This window comes from Rousettus aegyptiacus, unplaced genomic scaffold (genome assembly GCF_014176215.1).
Source record: "Rousettus aegyptiacus isolate mRouAeg1 unplaced genomic scaffold, mRouAeg1.p scaffold_m13_p_6, whole genome shotgun sequence".
Lineage (NCBI taxonomy): Eukaryota > Metazoa > Chordata > Mammalia > Chiroptera > Pteropodidae > Rousettus > Rousettus aegyptiacus.
The window spans coordinates 18349021-18373912 of NW_023416309.1; the positions used below are offsets into that span (position 1 = coordinate 18349021).

The 24892-nt window shown below is 33.1% G+C and overlaps 1 protein-coding gene and 1 non-coding gene across 4 annotated transcripts in view; one reads left to right on the forward strand and one right to left on the reverse strand.

Annotated features, from left to right (window-relative positions):
* The window catches only part of CTNNA3 (catenin alpha 3), a 1366626-nt gene that overhangs the window by 329489 nt on the left and 1012245 nt on the right, over positions 1-24892 (forward strand). For all 3 annotated transcript variants that reach the window (XM_036222548.1, XM_036222546.1, XM_036222547.1), the window contains exon 7: positions 22374-22577. In XM_036222548.1, coding sequence (XP_036078441.1) covers positions 22374-22577 — 204 coding nt within the window. The remainder of the gene's footprint in view (positions 1-22373; positions 22578-24892) is intronic.
* LOC118604408 lies at positions 19154-19258 on the reverse strand. Its single transcript, XR_004951721.1, has one exon. It is a non-coding gene; the product is annotated as a U6 spliceosomal RNA (small nuclear RNA).

Here is a 24892-nt window from a genome sequence, read left to right on the forward strand (position 1 = left end):
AACTGGTGTTTTCTACCCCATTTGTTTGAAAGAGGAGAGTTAAAGTTTCCTGCATTACAGCAGAATTCTCTTTTCTGCTTGTAATTCTAGTGGTATTTTGTTTCACACATTTAGAGACTTTTATTATTAGTTCAGAAATGTTTTTGGCTATCAGACTTTCTGATAAAGTCTACCTTTGATCATTATAAAATTTTTCTATTTTTCCTGTTTAATGATGTCTTCTATTTCGTGTGGTATTGATATTGATATCCTGGCTTTCTATTAGCATTTTCCTGGTGTATCTATAGCATTAATTTTGTTCATTTATGATTAAATTAATTTCATAAGGAATGCATGAATTTATTCTTATAAAATAATCATACAATTACATAAATATGTAAAGGAAACATTAATGTCCCCTTATATTCCAACTCAATTTCATTCTGATTGCTTGAGATTACTGCTATTAAGGATTTGATATATGTTTTCTAGATCTTTTTTTAGGCAGAGAAACATTTTTTCCTCTATTTTTTTCTCTTCTGAAACTACTATTAAGGTGGATATTGGCCTATCTAGATGACTCTCCAAGTTTTTAATTTTTTTCCTCATATTTTACATGTTCTTGACATTTTCCATTCTGCGAGAATTCTTTGGCTTTCTTTCTTTGTTACTGATATTGTTGTTAGGAGCGTTTATTCTGCTCTTTAAGACTTCAATTGTGTAGTTTATATTTCTGCAAGGCCATTTTTAATTTCCAAGAACACCATGGTTTAATTGTGACTATTCTTTTTATAGCAGTAGTATACATTTAAATCCTTTGAGGACCTTAATTATACTAATTATATTTCTTTAAGAGTTTAGTTCCTCTGTTTGTTGAAATCGAAGCCTCCTTTTAATTCTGTTAGTATTATCTCAAATGTTTTGTGATTAACCACTTGAATAAGAATCACTTTGGGTTCTAATAAAAGTGAAGATTACTAATCTCTGTTTGGATCTACTCTAACAATGGGGTCATAAATTTTTTTCCAGAAACACGTTTCTCATAGGATCCTTATGCACACTAAATGTTGAGAACCACTCATCTAGATTGTACAATATTAGTAGCTGCACTGTATTTTACAGTGTATTTTATAGTATTCATATAATTTCTATGCATTCTTTGTAGCTCCTTTGTATAGGTGTGTTAGGTTAAGTTGTTAATACTGGAGGAAGAAGAGTGAGCAGATGTGGTTTCTCCTTTAAACCAGGAAAATATTTTGTCTTAGTTGAGTAGGAGCCTCTTGTCTTTTGTGGTGGACATTGCCTAACTTCTCTAGAAGCCACTCTGGGTTCTAAACTTACAGCTCCAATGGGACTTTTTAATCCAAGGTATCTGTGGTCTTGGAAAGATATTAGATTTTTAAATTAAATTTATTGGGGTGACATTTGTTTATAAAATTATGAAAGTTTCAAGTGTACATATAATTCAATAATATATCATCTGTATATTGCATTGTGTATTCACCATCCAAAATCAAATCTCCTTTTGTTAACATATAGTTGACTCCCTTTGTCATTAACTATCTTCCTCTTCCCTGCTTTTTTTCTGGTAACCACTAAACTGTTGTCTGTGTCCATAAGTCTATTTGTCTTGGTCATTTTTTGCTTTTATTTTTATATCCCACATATGAGTAAAATCATATGGTTCTCAACTTTTCAGTCTGATTTATTTTACTTAGCACGATTATCTCAGGATCTATCCATGTTGTTGCAAATGGTAGCATTTCATCTTTTCTTATGACTGAGTAATATTCCATTGTATATATGTACCACATCTTCTTTATTCAATCATCTATTGAAGGATGCTTTGGTTATTTCAATTTCTTGGCCACCATGAATAATGCTTCAGTGAATATAGAGGTACATATATATTTACAGATAAATACTGTCAAAGTTTTTGGGTAGATACTCAGAAGAGACATAACTGGGTCACATGGTATTTTAAAATTCTCTCGGAAATTTAGCATTTTGTTTAATTATTAATATAGGTGACATACCACAGTACTGCTGGCAATTTCTAAGATTTTTGTCACCAATAGAAATTACATATATTGTCATGTCACATTACAGTTATGTATTGTTTATGCTTGTCATTACTTCTAAGTTTTTAGACCTAGACTTTGTTATTTTGTGTTGATATGACAAATTAAAAAATATTTTTATAGCTATTAATGTAATTGGTTTCCTTTTAAATCTATGTTTTTTACTTTATACATTACAATGTTTTGAGAAGAGACTTTGCTTTTCACCAGACTGCTAGTGGATTTCAGGACACAATAACAGTTAAGAACCCCAGAACTTGACTTGACTTGTGGCTCCAGTCTGGGCCAACTGCTGAGTAAGTTTTTTCTGAGAGTCAGATGGTTTAAATTTTCAGCCCTTTAATTACTTAACAGATAGTATTAAATTTCTAAAGCCTCTGATTCTAGAATCCTGTTGCAAAGTCTTATGTTTTTATTTTTGAAGTCTTTTTTTCCCCTAAATGAAATTGCTCTTTTTCTTGAGTTTTAGCATTAGCTTGTTCTTTCTTTTCTTTTTCCCTACCTCTCTTTTTCCTTTCTTCCCTTTCACCTTCCTCATTTTTCCTCCCTGTCTCCTCTTTTCTTTCTTTTAAAAAATTTTTTTTATTAAATTTATTGGGATAACATTGGTTAATAAGATTATATAGATTTGAAGTGTATAATTCAATAATATATCATATGTATATTGCTTTGAGTGTCCACCACCCAAAGTCAAGTCTCCTGTCACCATGTATTTGATCTCCTTTACCCTTATCTATCTCCCGTTTCTTAATTTTTCTTGTTAATATATGTGCGCATTTACAAATTTAAATAATCCAATGATCTCTAGTAAATTTTGGGGAAATAACATTAAAAGCAGCATCTCCTGCCAACCCAGAAAATCTCTAAGCGAAAAATAAGTTTTATTATTGAATAGGCATTAAACCAGAATGTGATATTAATCACAGGCAATCCACTAAAGAGATTACGGATATGGAAAGAAATCTCATCATTTTATATAGCTAAGCACTTAAAACCCATTACATACATGTCCTCAAATTAAACAATATTAACTAGTCCTCAAATGAGAGAACTTTAGAGTACCATTTCCATAAAGTTCATTCTAAATTAACTTGGTAATTGGAATGACAGTCTGTTAACTAATCACTTTTATTCATAGGAAAATTAAACTTCTTATATCTTTATGACAGGCGTAGGTTTGTAACTTGGATCCAGGTGCCCACTAAAGTTAGACTCCTGACCCTCCCATGGAAACTGAGAGATAGGGACAATATCTTCTTTGATGATTATATATTTCAAAGAGATTGCTTGAAGGCCTTTGAGAAAGACATTTCCGAGTTGAAAAGCTGGCTTTAAAAAATATTTACATGGATTTCAAAGGGACAAAGAAAAAAGTTACAATGACAAGTTTTCTAAAGTAAATGATGAAAGAAAAGGATGGGGGCAGTCTCTTTTTGCCCTAGAGAAATTATTATTTTTATATTTTAGATTTGTATTTATCTTTACTTTTTTCCCCCAGGAACAAACATTTTAAATTTATTCTTTGTGTATTATTCTAGAGGTGGTCTCTGTATATACAACCGAAGGATGAATTCCTAGCATAGTACCTGTTCTATGAATGTTGACTCAGAAACATCCCAGGATCTGTTTTCAAGGCTCTTATAATCTAGCAAGAAGCAGTCAGGGAAGGTTTTATGGAAAAGAAACTGAACTGGGTCTTGAAGTATAGGGAGAATTGTGATAGGATATTTAATGACTTTTCAGTTATCGAAAAGGGGTTTTATAAACTTCACTGCCTAAACAAACATAAAGATTTGCAATTTGGGTGAGTATATGGATACTCTTTAATAAGATGATTTACCAGCAATAGATTTACCAGTTTACATGGACTGGCAGTAAAACTCCAAACAGGGACATTCCCTTAATGATAAACAGCAGAATGGAATTGAAATTAATTGTACTTGGAACTATGTAATCAGTTTGATTAATCAATAAATCAATGTACTTTGTTCAGTTCAAGAGCTTATAAATTTAACTTTCTCATTATCTGTAATTAAAACATTTCATAGTACTTATCTGGGAAAAAATTAGGTCTAAGAGATTTGCCCTAAAATTTCTTTTTAATAAAGGCTTATTCTTCAGGAAATCATATTTCTAAATTCATATTTTCCTCTTTTAAAGAGAGGCCTAATATTGTTCCTTTTCTGAATTAATGAAATTGGAATTCCCAGTAGATATATGCTGATAAACATTGTGTTGTAGTGTCTTTAGCAGGACAATCTGCCTTGAAAATCAGAATTGAAGGAACCATGCTGAATATCAAGCTAAGAAATTTTGACTTTATTAAGTAAAAAATATTCGGTTAGGGAAGGGAAAACGTCAAATAGATGTTGTGGGAAGATTAATTAGTCATGATGTGCAGATTATTTTTCAAGGTTAGATGAATAGAGGCAAGAAGAATCAAGATATTTTTGTAATATTCACAGTAAGAGGTAATAAACTAAGACTAAAACTAGGGCAGTTGAAATGGGGAGGGACGAGAAAGAGATAAAGAGGGAAGACCTCACAGTTGTAGTGATTATAAAGGGCGAGAAAGGGGAAATGGCCTAGCATAGCTTAGACATCAAATGGACCTATTCTTAAAAGAGTGGTGGCATCATATTATCAATAGGATGAACTGAGTTGGGAGAAGAAAGATATAATATGAAACAAGGGAGATCTCCAAAAAGAAATTATAAGCTTCTGAGTACTTAAATATATTTTTGGAGTTTTATGAGAAGTAATCATTTGAACACAAACATGCATGGTACGTGAAGTGAAATTTGTAATTTAGTATTTTCATAACTATTCCTTAGAGAATAGTACTTAACATTCTAAGTCCAGAAGTTTCTTTAGCCACTAGCTTTAAGTAATTCCCTATTCCTACAGCTGTAGATATGACTAGTAATTGGATTGTCACAAAGCCTTTGGAGGGTTATATTTAGCATCAATTATGTCACTTTGTTTCTGCCACATGCAACAAACTATCTAGTATGATCAATTTGTTGAAGCATTGTGTTCAAAATGGATTGCTGCTTATTTAAGAAATGTGCTGAAAATAAACTGAAATCAAGAAAAGTGAAGTAGTCTATGTAAGTTATTCATCTATTTCTACATTTAAAAAAATTTGTAACACATAATTTTATTGTTTGATCAGGTGGATTCCAGCTTCAATTTAAAGAAATTTGTTTTTCCTCTAATCAGATATAGAAGATGGAAGATTTTAAAGTTGTTTTTAAGACACAGTTTGATACAATTTGGTTAGTTGTGCGAGTATAAGCTCGATAGTAGAGCTTTGTTTCTTATGATTTTGATTATTGCTCTGTTATAGAGAACATCGTCAGAGGCCATGCTGTTCTTAGAGTTTGGTACCTATAGCTTTTGATAGTGGCAGATGTTCACTGCCAAGTTTAAGATTTAGAGTTGCCTAAATCCAGCTGCAGATCTATCATTTACAAGCTTTATTTTCACATTTTAGTATTTACAGTAGACATGGAAAGGTAAGAGAGGTTGCAGGTAATTATATGTTGAAACCTCATTAAACTTTATGCTATAAGTAAAATTTCAAAGCTTATTTTCTAAGAATAGTTATAAAGGAACAAAGGTGTTTTTTTTAACTCTAAACAGAAACTTTCATTGAAGATACTATTGGTTGTAAAGTAAGTATTGCCAAGGTAATAGTTTTTATATTAAGTATACATTCAATGGTTAAAAGAAATGGCAAAATCTTTTCTTCTACATGCTTTCTTCTACAAATCTGGGGCTGTTTTCATGTGTATACAACCTTTATATAGAGCCTCATCATTAGAAGGGTCTCATGTTTGGTTTCATTATCTGAAATAGTTGTCACAAAATTCTGAATTCATTTTGAACAAGGGGCCTCGCATTTCTATTTTGCACTGTAGCCTTACATTATGTCACTGGTCCTGCCTAAATACTTTGGCCACTTTCAGATTGTCTTGCACTCCACTTAGTTCCCATCACCTAATCCCAGCTCAGTTTTAACATGTGAAATCCAAGATAGAAGTACAATTAAAGTGAAACCTGCTAATTTAGGTTGATTACTGACATCTAAGCAGTTTGGACTAAGTGCAAGTTATATGTTCACAAAATCTCCACTTTGTTAGTCACAAAGGACCACTTGAAGTTAAATGAATAATAGAGCAGGCAGGATCCAAAATAGTAAGACCAGAAGGCCCAGAGCAAAGAGAAAAAATGAAAAGCAGTGAATAGACATGAGGTACCTGCCAACACTCTCTTTGACTCTTCTCCAAGCCTACTATAAGCCAGTCAAATGGCATATGTCATGTACTGCAGATGGAAAAGCAGCCTGAGCAAATATACACAGCACAGATGCATGGATCTGTCATGTAGCTGCTGGAGGTTATAATTGTTAAGCTGCCTGTCAATAACCATGAGTTTTGAAGAAGAGTAATTGCTTAGTGGGAGGTAATCTTGTTTCATATGGAAACCATATTGTCTCTAATAGGCATGGTTGCTTCTTCAATGCTTAGAATGAGCCTGATCATATTTTTCTTTTCACATTACTATCTTAATCATGTGACTACTGAGCCTTACGGAGAGGAATGAAGGTGAGAGGCACTGTTGGAATTCTGATGATGGATGAAGCAATGTAATAAATAGATAAAGCCATTGGATAAGTGACCCAGAGACTGAGAGAGAGCATCAGTTGAGGGCAATAGACCTCTTGATGAAAATAGATGAGGCACATCTTGCTGAGATACATTATACTGAATGAAGGCAGTGAAAATAGACTATTTTATTTGACATTTTCTAATATTAAAGAATTTCTAAGTCTGTATATTCCTAATTTAAATAGAGAGCTTAACATATTTGTAATTGGCTATAATGTATATGGTGTTTATATTACAGTTGTCATTGAAAAAGTGAATGAAAAGTGTATATGTGACCCTCTTTTGGGCTTAGATTAATGAAGAAAGGACAATAGACTGAGCATTATTATCTATCTGGTACTTGACCTGTGGGCATCTTTGGGATCATGAAATATTAGGAGTGGCTTATTCTGGGGAAGGCATGAGAGTTTTGACAGGCTTCAGAACCCCATTTACTGGTCCTCATCACAAATGATTTGGAGATGAGGATCACGTTACCTCTAGCAAACAGATAACAATTTACCAAAGAGCCTGCTCAGAACCACCTATGGTACAGAATCACACTGAGTGCTGATATAGGCCCTGTATCAACCAAGGACCCTGCTTCAGAAGGAAATTTGTACTTTCTTGAGGGAGTACCAAGTTGTCTTGCCTCACTTTAAAAGTCCCCTTAAATTGGGATGTTTGATGCTCCACTCTTTTCATCAATAGAGGAGTTACCATTTCCTTTTAAATTCATGTAATTTCTAAGGATATTTTGAAATTTCCACATACTCTTCCTCCACCATATCTTCAAGTATAGAAATAGCAGCCATGACCACAATTAAGTTAAATTGAAATCACTTTAAATTTCATCCAGATTACAGAGAAACAATCTTTTTGTTCTCACCTAGATTAGTTTTCATTGGCATCTGATATTTCTCTCCAATTAGCTCTCTTGATATTCACCCTTGCTAGTCTCTCTCTAGATGTGACACTTTTTCCAAGCACTGATTTTGAACTTCATATTCGATTACTTTTTTCTTTGTCTGCAGGGAAAAGGGACAGAGTCCTTACCACAATTTTGCTTGGCAGTCATAATGATAAATTAATGTTTTATGGCATCCTGATTAGGAAAGTCTGAAATGGAGTCCAGTGATGGAATTTTTCTTCAAAGCATTATGTATTGATAAATTTAAAAAGCATTATTTATTGATAAACTAATGTTTTATGGCATCCTGATTAAGAAAGTCTGAAATGGAGTCCAGTGATGGAATTTATCTCCAAAGCATTATGTATTGATAAATTTAAAAAGTATATAGTTTATGCTCTTTAATAGCATATCACACTGCATAAGATCAATATCTAACTGAAAAATTATCTGGTTATGTAAATGCATTCATTCTTTTAACATTAATTTTATTTTTAATGTTCTGCATCCTATTTACCAAAGCAATGATAATATTGTAGCTTTCAGAAAGAGATGCGTTAGATACCTTCAGATTATAAAAATATAAAAACAAGTATATAATGATGAAAGCTGGATTTTATTTTGGCTAAATTGTCAAGTACCTTTGTAATTATGCCCTTAACAATTAAAAAGTTTTGCTGAATCATTAAACACAATATCACATTGGTTTCATTATTGCCAATGTGCATGACACAAGGGCTTTTAGCCAACTGCTGCTTCTCCTTCACTTTCTTCCTTCTCACTTCCTTTGCTTTTCTTTCTCCTTCTCCTTCACCTTTCCTCTCAGTCTCCTCCTCAACCTCCCTCCCAAACTTTTCCCTCTCCTTTTACCTTCTTTGCATCTCCCTCCCCTCCTTTTTCCTTCTCTCCTGCTCCTCCTTGTATTTTCATGTTCTTGTCTCTAAATAGAATAAAAAATCTAAATGAGATTGACTAAGCACCAAGAGAAAATGTAAGGTCATTTGGTAAAATTTCCAAAAGATTAAAGAACAGCAGGAGAGATGATTTTAGTTTAACATTTTTCTGACCAACTTTCGAGTATATCATGTAACTAGAAAAGCAAATATATCTGAACAGTGGTGAATGTGTAATCAGTTGATTTTTTCTGCAGGTATTTTTAATTTGGAAAAGACAGTAAGCCATAAACTGACTTTCCTAATTACACATCTACACCCAATTAACAGCACTAGCAATATCTTTTTTGGAGAGAGAGAGAGAGAGAGAGAGAGAGAGAGAGAGAGAGAGAGAAATAGAGCATAATGAATTAAACTGTGGATTAGGTGAATGTTATCTTTGATGATCTTTCCCATCTTCCCTTTCACAATTCTTTTTTCTTTGAGTATCTGTTTCCTCTTCTCTCATTGATACCCAGTATCTGTATCCTAGCCATCCAAGACGCTTCTTGCCGTTCCACACAGTGATACATATTTTCTGGAGTGGCCTCTTTCCCTTTTACTTTAGCTTATTCAGCAAGGAAAGGACCTGATAAAGTAAGGCCTTGACTGATAATGGTACAAAACTCTATCCACCTCCCTGCTCCCCCACCCAGTACTTTCTCCAAAAAATACTCACCAGTTTAGGGAAATAGTGTTTTTAATTTCTATCAATCAAACGCTTTTGGGATAGGTATAGGCACCCATGATGGTTTAATGTTGTGGGGAAGTTTTTCTAAGCAACAGAGTACAAAAGAACTGATTTCTTCCTTCTGCAATATAGGGGTCATTGCTATTTTTTTCTAGTGAAAAGAGGCTATCATAACAAAATAATCTCATGTAATGGAAAAAAATTGAAAGGCAATTTCTAGAGCTGTGATGTCCAATGCAGTAGCCAATTGTCACAGGTAGCTATTTGAATGTAAGATTAAATAAATTACAATTAAGAAAAATTAAAAATTCAATTTTTTCAATTGTCTTAACCACATTGTAAGTTAATAGTTACATGTTGCTAGTGGCTATTGTATTGGCCAGTGTAGATACATAAAATTTTCATCATCACAGAGAGTTCTTTTGGATAGTATTCTAGAGTGCACATTGAGTCAGTACAGTTTCATCTCAATTTCTTAGACTATGGTTTTTACAAAGAATCTAAAATGATTATTTTGTGGCACTTAGAGGTGAATGCATTTTAAATATAGATTTTTACACACAATTACTAGAGCAAAATTTTGTTGTTAGGCCTATTTAGAAAATTACTTGGAAACATTTAAATTAATTTATATTTAACTATGTACTCAACACCAGGAAAAGAGCAAATTCTTAACTTTTTATGCCAAGAATATCTTTGTTGGTTGTAACTTCAAAATATTCAGAATGTCATCTCTGCAATCTTCGAAAAACAATGCTCTAGAGAACATAAGGAAGAAGCTAGGGACCACATCAAGAGGATCTAGAGGATGCTGTTATTAAGGAAATGTCACTACCTACCAGTCATGTTCTCGCTTATTTTTCAGGGGATTCTAGGACAGATACGACTTTGAGAGTTTTACAGTTATTAGGCATGACTGCATTAGATACTCTTTTTTTTAATGCTTTATTCATAAGTACAATCTACCTATGAATCTAGGGCTTTTACTTAACATGCTCTTTCTCCCAAAGGACATAATTATAGTCAGAAGTGAATGTAGAATCACATAGAAATAGAGCCCAAATGGGATTACTTATTTTTTCCAATTGTCCCATTTGTACCTCTTCTGTCCTTTGTCAGTGAGTGGTTTTCTGGGAGAACTCCACAGGCATAAACACTGGCATGGAAATGGCAGGAACTATTCAAACATTTGTTTAAATTCTGCAGATTTGTATTTAATGAGGCTTGCAATCAGTAAAACTCCTGGACATAGAAGGTAGGACACACATGATATTACCGAGAGAATTAAGAATTAACACTAAAAAATATTTGAGCATGTTATGTTTTTGGTAATAATATTGTATTTAAAATCATCTTCTTTCTCTAAGTTCATTGTAGACAGAATAAATTACTAATCATTGCTTATATATTTTTAGAATTTTTTAAAGATGGTTTAGGAATAGACCATGAGCAGAGGTAAAATAAACATGTAAACATGCATTTTCAAATAGATAATAATAAAGACAACTTGCTGCTTTATTAAAATATATTGCCTCAGCAACATTCTGGTAAGAATATATACTAAGGTTTATTTAATATTATATTTAATATCACAATAAAGTCAACAGCTTCTTAGAAATGTTTACGTTCAGTTAGTTCTTTTAAACAGAGGTTTTGAAAATAGAAGAATTCTTTAAAGTTTATTTTTGATATAACTAGATAAAAATAGAATCAAACAATTTGTGATATGGTAATGAACTCTGACAGAAATATGCCTAGTAGGAGAGGTTACTACGTAGGTGAAATAAATTAGGTGCCTGAAATTTTTATCGTTGTTCTGGTAAGACCACTATCACAGTACTCATTGGGTTATTTAAATGGTCTGTATTCATTATTTAGAGAAAAAAAATTAAGGGAATCTGTGTATACCTCATTTATTTCATAAGCATAAGGAATGTGTTTCTAAAATATTTTCTATTTTTCTGTTATCTTAATACACAACAGAATGTGAGTTATGTACATTTTGACAATATAGCTATATGTAATTAACTTCGTGTGTGTAAATTATACTACTTTACCAAAGTAGAACAATATGTGTTGATCATCTTGCTAATTTGGAGTTCGTTGCTCACATTTTGCCTCCTTTTGTATTTTTTATGCCTAAAGCTTCCATTCTTTAGATTATTTAAGTGGAAATGCATTAAAATAAAGAATATTCTAGAAAAAGGAGAGCCTGTGAGTTCTCTCAGTAACGTTTTCTGTCAGTAGTCAAAAGGAGACATTTTGTTCCATTTTTATCACTCACTCTAAGATTGATAATGTAGTTGCTTGAGAAACTCATTTATGCTATGCGGTTATTATTTCTGCTGCTCCCAACTTGAGGCATAGCATGTGTTTTTGTAAAGAATGTTTGTACTTGATTATAATCATAGCTACATCTCTTTTGATAGGCAATTTCATTTTGGAGAATAGGTGTGAGATTTTTAGTGTTTTGAATATAAATTGGATCAATCTCATCATAGAATGTAGAGTATATGAATGATGAATAAGATTTATTACATAAGATTTATTAAAATACAGAAAACCTTTTCCAACCATATCGATTTTATGCTTTAGTTTGTTTAAGATGTTTTATAACTTCCTACATGTCCTGGTCAGTCATGGCTAAAGCCTTGCTCCGAATCTGAAGTATATTGGATGATTAATAAATACTTGTGTGATGAACGCTTATCTGATACACATCTGTGTGGTATATAGAACATTCTGTCTTGGAAAGTGTAGCTTCCTTCACAGTACTCCATCGTTCTGTTCTTTAGGAATAGATGGTAGTACACATAAAGGTAAAAGTAATATTAGCAAGGAAACTCTGAGGTGGGGCCTACCCCACAAGATATTAAAATATGTTATTAAGCTACATTAAATAAAATTCTATGTGATAGGTGTACTTTTTATTTTCCCCACTCTACAAAGAATAAAATAAAGGCTTGCACAGTTTAAACCACTTGCTTTGTGTGAGTAGAGGGCCAAGATTCACACTCAGGCTTTCTGATTCCAGAGCTCCATTAAAAAAGAGAGCCCTGGCTCTTTGAGGCATATGTCTTTATTTTTAAAAAGACATTATTAACCAAACATATATGTAATAATGAAACTCAACATAGCAAAATTAAAATCCTTCAAACTCAAATGAAAACATGTTTTATTCTGGTAAATAATAAAGGATTTTTTCCTATTATGATTCAAAATGATTAGTTGATTAATATCTAGAATCTAAAGGAATAATAAATATTTGATTCATAATTATCATTTTATTTTTAAAGATTTAAGAATTTTAATTTTTGATTAGTTCATAGTTTCATAAGTAATACACAATTAGGCTATAATCAAAAAATTAAAACTTTGACCGCCACCCTAATCTGGATTCTTTTCAGAGATAACAATTACTATGACATTTTTTATGTTTCCTTTAGACCTTTTCCTGGGGTCTTATATAAACTCAGAGAAAGATCTAAAGTATTGTTGTGTTTTTGTTTTTTTAATATATGTGGATGATATGACTGTGTATATAATTCTGCAACTTTTTAAAAATTCTACAACATATTATGAAAATCTTTCCAATTTATTTTATATGGATTCACCTCACATTGTTCACTTTCAAATACATATAGAGCCATGATCTCAATCTTCTAAAGTTAGCATTTATTTCTGTGTTTCTCAAGGTCATAGTGTTTTCTTTGACTGTAACTCATATTAACTAAAATAACCCTTACATTATATGTTCTTTCCTGAAAGATAGGCTTTAGGCTGCAACAAAAAGGAATAATGATCAGAATTGCTGATTTAAACTACAACTACTCCATTAAAAGATTTAATGTATTTTAAGTCATTTCTTGCACCATGATTTGGTTATCACACTCTCAGTCTTTGGGTCATGTACATCTTTTATATTTCAAAATACCTATAAGTGTACCAATGATTTTACAATTTAATCATTCTTTTGCAGTGTCTAATTTTTCTACTTCTACAGAAAACTGCAATATATATTTTCCTTCTGATTGCACAGAACTCTTCCCTGCCTTTCAGGCAGTTTTCTGTGTCCTATTTAAATTCAAATTGAGTACTTTAACTATATTATTTTAAGGGTAAAGTCTATCTTTTCCCTTTGGTTTGTTTTCAGTTTCACAGTTCCGCCTCCTGCTCTCAGTTTCACATAATTTTAACCCTGATACCAATTCAGGTCGATCTGATAAGACTGGATAAGATTACCTCCAAACTTTCAATTCTATGTTTTGTGGAAATTTAAAGCTCTCTTCAAGAATTGTATGAATTTTCTAGAGTTTATACCTGCTTTAGCTTTAACTATCCTGATTCTTCACCTAATTGCCCAGAGTTATGCCTGGTCAACCTGTATTTAACTTTCAATTTTTAAAATTTATAGCATGCATTCACATTGCAGTTACATATTTATGTGATTATTTGGTTAATATTTGTCAGTTCTTCTAGGCTGAGAGCCCTGTGAGGTGGCCAGGAATCTTCTCTATTTCATTATCTATTACTAGCACAGTACCTGGTGCATTGTAGGCCCTGAAGAGAGACTCAAAATTTAAGGAAGGAATAATTGAAGAGGACTTGGGGGTTAAGATGAGAATACACAAAAAAGGTTATTCTTGAAAAGAAAGAAGTGAGGAGAAAGTAGGAGGGGGGGGAGGGAAAGGGAGAGATTATCTCTGAAGACAGATGGGAAGAAAAAATGAATAGAAAGCATATTGAGATAGAAGTGACTGGAGAGGATTACCAGATGGTCTCATCTTAGCTTCCCCAGAGTAGTAGAAAGTGTATAGATTGGAGGTTATATAAAATTGGATTAGTATCCTAAATCTTCTCTCTTAAGTATTATCAGTCAAGTTACATAATTTTTCTCACTTTCAGTTTTTACTTTTATAAATTAATGATTATAATACCTCCCAAGTGGTTGATGATGGTTAAAGAAGATAATGAAAGCAGCACTGCATAATAGCTATAACATGGAACTGAAAATAGACATATTGGACAGAATCTTGCTTCTGTTACTTAAGCTGAGTGATCTTATCCAAGTTACTAAAAGACTTCAATTCTGAGGAGCAGTATAAAGAAAAATGTGGAATTAAATTCATTAACCAAGAAAGTTATATGTTGAAAGAGATGAGAATATAGAGGATGATAATAACATAGATAAATCTGTTCAAAGCTTGAGCCAGGATTCAAACCCAGGCTAACTACTTTCTGGAGTTATACCCGGTTTCTTAATCTTTAAGCTATACTGCCTCCTAAAATACAGTAAATAAAAGACAGTGAGACCCTGATCCACCCAACTTGCAGGCCCAAGCTGCTGCCAGTGAATTTCCCATACAAATAGCCTATCTGGGCTCATGCTGCAGACTTCCCTAAAATTTCTGAAAGGTTCATAACCCCAAACCAGCAGCATCTGGCCTCGGCATTTTCCACAACTTTTACCAAGCATTCTCAAGTTCCACATTAGCGATGGCCAACATTGGTTTGCAGCTTAGCTTCTCTCAGTACCTCCAATCCCAGCACAAGTGGCTCATACCAAGTGGCCCAGGGTAGAACACAGGCAGTGCCTGACATTGGCCTGCAACAGAACCCCTCGTGAGAGGCCCCCAAACCAGCATACACAGTGGCCAACTTCAGACCATCACCTGAGAACTATGTAATCACCTCCACAAATGATACACCTAAAGGGCAGACAAGATAGGCACCAGAGCCCTGCTAAAGGAAATTCTACTCTGTAGGGTTAGCCCCTGTACAACAGCTTCTCCAGTGTAGTCATGGCCAGTCATTACAACTGATCAGCCTGAGGATAAATCCCTCCCATTGATGTGCAAACAGTAACTAAGGCTCAACTATAACAGTTGGGCACACACAACCCATACAAGGGACACACCTGGAATACCCAGCTCAGGCGACCATGGAGACTGTGCCACTGGACCCACAGGACACCTACTGAGGCTGAGAGACACAACATCTCTACCTAATACATATAAGCAAACCCAGGGAGACAGCCAAAATTTATATTTAAAAAGAAACATGTCCCAAATTAAACAACAGAACAAAGTTCCAGCAAAAGAACTAAATAAAATGGAAATAGTGCAGAGTTCAAAATATTGGTTAAAAGAATGCTCAGTGAGCTGAGAACTTTAACAAAGAGATAGAAAACGTAAAAATGGTGATAGAAGACTTAAAAAAGAATCATTCAAAAATAAAGAACACTAACTAAAATGAAGAATACAAGAGGAAATCAATAGTAGACTAGAAGAAGCAGAGCATTAAATCAGTGATTTGGAAGGAAAGGTAGCAGAAAACACCTAATCAGAACAGCAGCAAGAATAGAGTATAGTTTAAAGGGCTCTGGGGGCAACATCAAGTGTACCAACATTCACATCATAGAGGTACCAGAAAAAAGAGAGAGCAAGAAACCTATTTGAGGAACTAATGACAGAAAGCTTCCTTAACATGGTGAAGGAAATAGACATACAAGCCCAGGAAGTGCAGAGTCCAAAACAAGATGAACCCATAGAAGCCCACACCAAGACACAAAATAATTAAAATGCCAATGGTTAAAGATAAAGAATCTTAAAAGCAGCAAGAGAAAAGCCGTTAGTTACTTCTAAAGAAGCTCCCATAAGATTGCCAGGTACTATTTCTCAACAGAAACTTTGCAGGCCAGAGGGACTGGCAAGAAATATTCAAAGGCATGAAAAGGAAGGACCTACAACCAAGATTACTCTACCCAGCAAAACACTATAATTTAGAATTGAAAGACAGATAAAGAGCTTCTCAGACAAGAGAAAGCGAAAAGAATTCATCACCACCAAGCCAGTATTATAAGAAATATTAGAGGGACTTCTTTAAGAAGAAGAAAGAAAGATAAAAAATATGAGTAATAAAATGTCAATAACTACATATCTATCAACAATTACTTTAAATATAAATTAAATGCTCCAATCAAAAGACAGAGTGTGGCTGAAAGGATAGGAAAACAAGACCCTTACACATGCTTCCTACAAGAGACTTTAGATTAGAAGAACTACGCAGACCGAAAGTGAAGGGATTGAAAAAGATATTTCATGAAAAAAGAAACAGACAAACAGACAAAGAGTTGGAGTAGCAATACTTATACCAAACAAAACGACTTTAAAACAAAGGTTATAACAAAAGATAAAGAAAGACCCAGTAATTCCATTTCTGGGCATTTACCCAAAGAAAGCCAAACATTACTTTGAAGGGACATGTGAATTCATATGTTTATTGCAACATTACTTACAATAGTGAAGATACATAGGCTATCTGGGTGACTATCGATGGATGAATAGATAAAGAAGAGTGGTACATATATACAATGGAATATTACTCAACCATAAAATACAATGAAATTTTGCCATCTGCAGCAACATGAGTGGAACTTGAGGCTATTATGCTGAATGGAGTAAGTCAGACAATGACAGACAAATGCCATATGACTTCTTAACATATAGAAACTAAAGAACGAACAAAACAGAAACAAATTCATAGACACAGAGAACATTTTGATGGTTGTCAGATGGGAAGGAGTTTGGGGAGATGGGTGAAAAAGGGAAAGGGATTAATAAGCACAAATTGGTAGTTACAAAATAGTCATGGGGATGTAAAGTGTAGTATAAGGAGTATAGTCAATAATGTAAAAATTGTGATGTCAGATGAGTACTAGATTTATCAAAATGATCACTTTGTAAGTTATATAAATAACTAATCACTATATTATACATCTGAAACTAATATAATATTGTATGTCAACTGCAATTGAAAAATAAATTATTTTAAAAATTTACCCTCTTACAAAATTTAAGTATATAATACAGTATTGTTAACTAGAGGTACTATGCGACACAGTAGATCTCCAGAACTTAATGAGTCTCGCGTAATTAAAACTTTGTAGCCTTTGACCATCACCTCCCTATTTTCTCTTCCCACTTTCTTCTGAAAACTACTATTCTACTTTTTGGTTCTATGACTTTTACATTTCACATACAATATTTGTTTTTCTGCTTCTGGCTTATTTCATATAATATTATGTTTTCCAAATCCATCACATGTCACAAATAGCTGGATATTTTTTAAGATCGAATAATATTTCATTGTATGTATATATATATTTTCTTTGTCAATCATCTGCCAACAGACATTTAGTTTGTTTTCATATCTCGGCTATTGTGAACAATGCTGCAGTGAATGTGAGAGTGGAGGTATCTGTGGATAAATATGCAGAAGTGGGTTTGCTTGATCATATGGTAATTCAATTTTTAATATTTTGAGGAAACTTCACACTATTTTTCATAATGTACCAGTTTGCATTTCACTAACAGTGCACAAGGATTCCCTTTTCTTCACATCTTCACCAACACTATATACATATATCTTGACAATGGTTAGTTGGCCATTCATATATCATCTTTTAAGAAAGATCTATTCAATCCTTTTTTTCATCTTTAAGTTATTTTTTTTATTTTTTATTTTTTTGCTATTCTTGTATATGAGTTTCTTATAGAATTTTTATATCAAACCCTTATCAGGTATATGTTTGCAAATATATTTTCCCTCTGTAGGTTACCTTTTTTTCGTTGATTTTTTTTTTTGGCTGTGTGGAAGCTTTTTACCTTGATGTAGTCTCATTTGTCTAATTTTGCTTTTGTTGCCTTTGCTTTTGGTGTCATATTTCTCCCCTCCCTCAAAAAAATTGCCAAGACCAATGTCAAGGAGTTTTTTACTGTTTGCTTCCCTAGTTTCATAATTTCAGGTCTTATATTTAAATTGTTAAACTATTTTGAGTTGACTTTTCTTCAATGGTATAAGATAAGAATCTAATTTCATTTTTTAAATGCAATTATTCGGTTTTCCCAGAACCATTTATTGAAGAAATTATTGTTTTGGCTGTTGGTCTTTTTTTTTTTTTTTGGTTCCATTTGAATTTTAGGATTGTTTTTCTATTTCTAAAACATGCCATTAGAATTTTGATAGGGATTGCATTGAATTGGTAAATCACTTTGGGTTGTATGGACATTTTAATAATATTAATTGTTTCAATCCGTGAACATGGGATATCCTTTTAGATATGTTTATTTATTATTTTTCCTTCATTGTTTTCAACATGTTTTATAGTTGTCAGTGTATAAATTTATAACTTACTTGGTTTAATTATTCTTAAGTATCTTATTCTTTTGGTGCTATTGCAAATGAGATTATTTCTTAAATTCTTTTTCAAATAGTTTATTGTGAGTGTACAGAAATGCAATTGATTTTTGTATGTTGATTTTTGTCCTGCAAATTTACCGAATTTGTTATTACTTCTAACAGTTTTTTTGCTGTATGTAGAATTTTCTCTATAGAGGATTATGTCATCTGCCAACAGAGACAGTTTTACTTCCTTTCCATTTTTGATGACTTTCACTTTATTTTCTTATCCATTTATTCTGGCTAGGACTTTCAGTATTATCTTGAATAAAAGTGGTAAAAGTGGACATTTTGTCTCATTTCTGATCTTAGAGGAAAAGCTTTTGGCTTTTCACTGTTGAGTATTATGTTAATGTGAGATTGTCATATATGGCCTTTGTTGTGATGATGTACATTCCTTCTATACCTAATTTGTTGAGAGTTTTTACCAGGAAAGATGTTGCATTTTATAGGATTGGAAGCACAGTAGGTTGCTTACACCAGCATCAACACAGACATGTGAGTAATGTGTTGTGATGCTATGTTACAATAGCTACAGCGTCCCTAGACAATAGGAATTTTTCAGCTCTGTTATAATCTTATGGAACTACCATTGAATATGTGATCTGTCATTTACTCAAACATCTTTATGTTATGTATGACAGCATATTATCTACATACACACACACTTAAAGATAGAATGCTTCATAAATTAGCATGTCATCCTTGTGTAGGGCCATGCCAATCTTCTCCATATCATTCCAATTTAGTATATGTGCTGCCGAAGCCAGCACTGTATATTGGTTTTTCAGATGGTGTCCCATAAGTCCTCTAGGTTTTCTTTACATTTTTTACTTTTTAAAAAAATTAAACATTTTTAATTAGAGCTTACATTTAACATTATTTTATATTAGTTTTAGGTGTACAGCATTGTGGTTAGACATTTACATAATTTACAAAGTGATCCCTTGATTGGTCTAGTACCTACCTGGCACTATACATAGTTATTACACTATTACTGACTATATTCCCTATGCTGTACTTCACATCCCTATGATTATTTTGTAACTACCAATTTGTACTTATTAATCTCTTCTCTCTTTTCACCCATTCCCTCAACCCTCCTCCATCTGGCAATCACCAGTTAGTTCTCTGTATCTATAAGTCCGTTTCTGTTTTACTTGTTCATTTATTTGGTTCTTTAGATTCCACATATAAGTAAGATCATACGGTATTTGTCTTTCTCTGTCTGACTCATTTCACTTAGCATAATACCTACTTTACTTTTAAAAATTGTTTTTGTTGTACCTCTTGTAACTTTAAGTGATCTGTATGTAAGTTCCTTGATTGTTTCTTCTGAATGATCTAATCTGCTATTGAACTCCTCTGGTGGATTTGCTATTTAGTCATTGTATTCTTCAGCTCCAGGATTTTTGTTAGTTTCTTTTTTTATGGTTTCTATATTTTTGTTAAACTTCTCATTTTGTACCTGATTTTTTTCTTGATTTTGTTGTCTATCTGTGTTCTTTTATTTCACCAAGCTTTTTTGAGATGATTATTTTGAATTCTTTTAAAGGAAATAAATCTCCATTTCTTTGGCAACAGCTAGTGGAGTTTATTTTGTTCCTTTGGTGATATCGTGTTTCCCTGATTCTTTATATTTTTTCAAATCTAGCATTGCTATCTTTAAATTTGAAGAAACAGTCACTTCCTCCAGTCTTTAATAACTAGCTTAACTTAACCCAGCTAGAGATACTAGGGGTCTCTCAGATTCTGTCCATGAATGCACCTGCTCCATTTTCTTGTTCTCCCCTTCTCCTCCCCGCTTCCGCCCCTACTCTTAGACTGTGTCTATTCTTGATTCCACCAACCTAGGCTGGATACTGAGAGCCTCCTCTTTATTTTCCCTAGTGAAATGCCCTAAAGTGTTTAATGTTGTGTACCTTCTGCCAATCTAATTGATCTAGATGGATGCCGATATTTATGTGCTATATGTGAGTGCTCGCATGCATCATTGGCAAGGATCACGATGTATTGGCTCCAGAAGTGGGTAGTGCATGGAGTGCTAAAGATGCACATCTGCCAGTTGTGAGGTCTGCAGTTAGGGATTCTACTGAGTTCATGGATGTGGCTCTTATTAGAGTCTGCAATCCATTTAGTAGGATCTGCTGCTGGTTATTGAGATTGTGCATTGGTTGCTATGAACACCAACCCCTTTATTCTGCTCTTAGCTGTCCCCAAATAATTCAATTATCCCAATACCCTCATTGTTCTGAGTGTGAAAAGTTTGAAATGGTCTGCTCACTTTGCTCTCTGTGGGAGAAATCATGGGCCAAAGTGATCTCTAGGCCCTGAGCCATGCTGCTTTGGGAGAAGGGTGATATGGGTAAAGTGAATCTGTTCCTCTTATCTTCTTTAATACTTCTATTCTTTCATTTTTTGCACTTCTGGGGTGCTAAACTTTTCAGCTATACTCCCAGGCTTCCATAAAGGTATTCTTATTCATGGGTCATTGTGGAAATCACTCCACAATTTCATCATCTCAGTGATGTCCAGAAGAGATGATTCTTTATTTCAGAATGGCTCAAACATCCAATGTTTATTTCATAGAACATTCAAGTTATTTTCTAATAACTTACCTTTTTATTGATTTGATGACAAGGTTAGCGAACACTTTTTTAGGTTGTGACTAAGAAGACAGTTTTAGAGTGAATCAAGAGGCCTATGTGTGGGTAACAGAACAGGCAATGGTTTGAGTTCAAATAAACTGGAAGAATCTGAAAAGTCTTAAATGTCAAGCATGCAAAAATCCAAAGGCTGTAATAGTTTGAAGAATGGCCTTATAGAGCAGGAAGTGGAATGAACTTAATCCTATAATAGAGGCTGTTTCCTGACATAAAATCACATCTAAAAACCTTGAAATTACTAGTTTCTCCTTGCAGTTCTTACAGGCAAACATTTCAAATTTAACTTTTTGTACTATCACAATGCTAGAGACATCTTAACTGTTCCTATCACATATTCTAATTTCATATGAGCAATCGTAGAGCAATTACCCCCAGTAATGATTTTCTCTTTCTAGTTTGGCCCTAGAATTATAGCATTAAAATTGTATCCTGGCTACTGTTAATATTTATCATAATGTAATGTAATAACCAATGTAAGATTGTATATATATATATACACACACACAACATATATAAAATTTTAACTATATTCTCTTTGATATGTTAGCATTAAAGTTAGTTAGAGTGTATAAATTACAGTGAGGAATGATAGAAATAATACTGAATTAGGTATTCTAAGACCTGGATACTTGTCAGAACTTCACTATTTATTTGCTCAGTAACTTTGGGCAAAACAGTCTCAGCTTCACTCACCATCATTTAACATGTGTGGTTAACAATGTTTTTGCTGCATACCTATCTATAGTATTGTCAGGATATGATTATATATGGGGAAATATTAAGTAAATGATGAAGTTCTATGTAAAGACAACTATTGTAAATAATAGTTAATGTGCAAGGTATGGCGTTAAACATTTATATTGTTCTTTTAACAGTTTTATGAGACAAGCAACACTAATATATCGACTTTACAGATCAGGAAGATGAGGCTTGGAGTGTATAAGATATCGGAGTTAGCTCACACTTTTGATGAGCGGGAAAGGCAAGATTTGAATACAGGTCTGTCTGACACTAGAACTGATGGTGATAATCGTACAATTTTTGTCACTCGCCTTAATAATAATTCCTACATAGAATTATGCATAAACTGGGGGAGCCAGTAAAAATGCAATTCTTTTTATTATTACATCTGAATTCTAAATGTAAAAACAAAATAATATTTATTTTTTATAAAAATAGAATACTACGGAGTTCTAACTATCCAAATGTGTTTTTTCTTTAGAATTTAATTGTCTTGGATCCACTCTCAGTGACTGAGGAGGAAATAAGACCATCACTAGAGAAACGTCTTGAAGCCATTATCAGTGGGGCTGCTCTTTTGGCTGATTCTTCATGCACGAGGGATTTCCATCGAGAGCGGATTATCGCAGAATGCAATGCCATTCGCCAGGCTCTCCAAGATCTGCTTTCAGAGTATATGAACAATGTAAGTAAATGATTTCCCCTATTGGGTATGTGCTGAGTTCCTTTCTGTGTACAAATGTGATAAATTACAAATTAGTACATGATTTTGAATATATTGGCTTTTTGAGTGGGTTCTCCTTAGGTTGCTCACAGGATACAGCAGTGAGATAGGAGTTTCAAGGGATGGAATCCAGCCAGAAGGCTATTTGCATATGATTGTTTCATTAAATATTAGTTGAAGAAGCGGATCAAGACTGGAGAAAAGGAACTGGAGTTATACATCCATTTAAAGGATGAAAACAAGATGAAGAGGGCAGGTTGCTCAGAATGAAGTTGGTGAATATCAAACTTAAAATTTAGATAGTATCAGAAAAGTCAGTGCTTCAGGGATCAGGGACCATTTTTCAAGGTGTGAAGAGCTCATGTAGTTTGGATAGCTCTTAGCCTTTTTCAAATGCAACATTATGTCTATTTTTTTTTTTTTGAAATTTTATCTAATCTCTCAGGAATATTAGAAATGCTGTTTAAATTTAGACAAATGCAAAAATAGTTGTTTCAAGGTCCTTTTTTGTTTCATTTGCTATATGGTCTTTCATATATATGTATATATATATATAGCTACCTTTACTTGGAATATCTATCACTATCCTTACATTCAAATCTTAGTGTAAAGCAGGTTTTGTTAATAAGGAGAATATATTAGTAATGTCGTGTCCTGCTTCTAAAGCTACAATAACCTCATTTTTAGCATATAATACATTCTCAGTTAAAGATTTTTTAAGGGAATACATTGGTTACAAGAAACTCAGAAGATAATATTGTTTTGGAATTTCTTCTCTCTTGATCTGTAAACTATTAAATATGTATTCTGTCTTTTTAGATAAAAATATAGTAAAGTTACATGTAGATTTATTTTATCTATAAATTATAAAATTATAGATAAATTTCCTCTACCAAATATAGATAAAGTTATTTTATGCTTTTAGATACAAACACAAACAGATGTATATACATATTTTCAACTCACATGTAAAAGAAGGGTTAGCTATATAATTGTGGAGCCCAATGCAAAATGAAAATTCAAGGCCTCTTCTTCAAAAATAGAAGGAAGAAAGCAGCTTTTTCTATAGTTTCAGTTGACTCAATAAAGGTTATTTTTATTTACTATTTGATATTAGGTTCTCTAAGGCATAGGGATACTGTGGGAGCTAGCAGGCCCTCACAGGTGTTCGTATCCCTGATCCATATCCCCAACTCACTCTGCTTTGTGCCAAGGACCTCACTGGGAGTGGAGGGTGGCAGCAGTCGCTGGGTGGGAGAACAGGTGGCTGAGGACCTCTTCACGGGAAGCACTGGGAGGAAGGCCTGTGTATGAGTACAGGGCATGTTCTTTGTTGCTCCATCAGACTTCACTTATAAACACAAAGTCAAAGTAAAATCGTTTATAATTTCAAGACTATGGTAGCAGAGCATTAAAAGCCAAGCGTAAGGCTCCTTTTTGAGCACAGAGTCCTGTGTGCAGTTACAGGCCCCTGAAGCTCATCCTCTACATAATAAAAATGTATCACATAGAAATAGTGGTGACTTTATGGCTTTTTTCTACTTTGACTTAACTTTTTAGGTTAAAAATTATTCATACCAAGGGTGAAGTTATGGGCGCATTCTGCCCTGGGTAGAATCATTAAGAAGGTGCATTGTCTCTAGAAATTTATAAACAATAATAAAACCAACTAAAAGTTCTGCTTTACAGTGTCATCATGCACTAGCAACTCTAAATGTCACTAATAAAATGTTTTTCACAAAATTCTTTTGTTTCTTTAAGTTCTAAGCAACTGTGTGGTTATTGTTTTAAAACTATGTATATATGATTCAAATTAGCATGTTTTTATGATGATCTTTTAATAAACATTCTTTCTACATTGAAATAGCATATTCAAAGTAAACAATGAGGACACAGTAATTTTAAAGACAAAGAACTAGAAATAGAGTTTATTTAATTCCATTATTTTTGCAATCACTTAGATTCTTTTTTAATTTAAAAATCATAACAATGAAACTTTTGGTTAGGTAAATGTAAATTTTATACATAAAATATTTCATTGAATACAAGTAATAACTTTGAAATTTATTCTTTTGAAAATTGTCACTTTAAAGAACAAATTAGAAAATAACGATTATTATTGAAATGTAATTTTGTCATGTAGAGGATAGAGTTTATTTAAAGAGTATCTACTTCAGACATCAAATATGCTAAGCAAGGCATTAAAATATGTTTGTACTTTTCTATGTCTTACTGCTCTTTCTTTTAATGAGGATTCAATCTGATGTTCAGTTTCA